This window comes from Charadrius vociferus, unplaced genomic scaffold (genome assembly GCF_000708025.1).
Source record: "Charadrius vociferus isolate BGI_N301 unplaced genomic scaffold, ASM70802v2 scaffold52, whole genome shotgun sequence".
NCBI lineage: Eukaryota > Metazoa > Chordata > Aves > Charadriiformes > Charadriidae > Charadrius > Charadrius vociferus.
Window position 1 is genome coordinate 1,597,265 of NW_009647572.1, and position 971 is coordinate 1,598,235.

The 971-nt window shown below is 50.3% G+C and overlaps 1 protein-coding gene across 1 annotated transcript in view; it reads right to left on the reverse strand.

Annotated features, from left to right (window-relative positions):
• The window catches only part of ARID2 (AT rich interactive domain 2 (ARID, RFX-like)), a 106,370-nt gene extending 105,731 nt beyond the window's left edge, over positions 1 to 639 (reverse strand). Inside the window, exon 1 of the mRNA XM_009880878.1 lies at positions 269 to 639. Within this exon, the coding sequence (XP_009879180.1) occupies positions 269 to 639 (371 nt within the window). The remainder of the gene's footprint in view (positions 1 to 268) is intronic.
• Positions 640 to 971: the final 332 nt, after the last annotated feature.

Sequence of the window (971 nt, forward strand, 5' to 3'; positions counted from 1 at the left end):
GGCGGGGGCGGGGGCCAGCGGGAACCCCGCATTTCCAGGCGTGGGGTGTTTAAAACTCCCCCAAAGGAGAACGGCCGAGCGCCGTCACAGGCAGGGGGTGCCCTGGAGAGGCTCACCAGCAGGGGCCAGAGCTCTGCCTCGCTCTATAAATACATATTTTTTATTTATTTATTTATTTTCCTTCTTTCTCTTGGAGTATACCACAGCCTGTAATCCAAGTGCTTTAGGGCTGCTGTACTCAGTTTAAACCGCCTATATATTTCTGTACGTTGATGAATCGAACACACAGCATAAAATTAATGAAGGAAGAAGGTCTCGGCCCTCACCCTTGGGCGGGCAGTAGCCAGCAGCAGCACTTGCCTTCCCCTCTGCCCCATGGTTGGTAAACGCTTGTCTTCTGAGGTGTTTTCCGCACAGGGGAGCCCAGGAGAAGACCTGCAAGCCCACCTTGATGGAGCCCGGGCCCGCTTGGGGTAAAGAGGAGCGAAGAAGGGGCCCATGTGGTGAATGGCGCCTTCCGTTGAGCCGTTGCTCCTCAGGTAAAGCGAGCGGCAGCCCAAGTGGGCATTTGTCCTTCCCTGGCCCAGCGAGAGCCACAGGTGAGCGCTTGCTCCAGTTCAAGAGAGTCTGGAGGAACATTTGCCCCTCGCAACTAATACATTGAAATCCAAGGCCAGATCAGGCCTTCACGTGTGTGTTGGGTTTTTTTAAGCAGAACTCCTTAAAGTCAGTAAGGAGCTGTGTTTTAAAATCAATGGCACGTTATGGCCCCAAGTGAGCACTTAAAGAAGGAAAACTATAATTCCTTTCTACTCCATGTACTAACTTACTTCAGGAAATATTTTTTTTTCCCAACGATTTTTTTTTTTCCTTTTTACATGAGTGGAGTTTCAGCTTGAATATAGCCATAGAGTTGGAGATAAAGTAAAATGCTTGGTAAGATTTGGCCTGGGCTCACACATGGGGGGGGG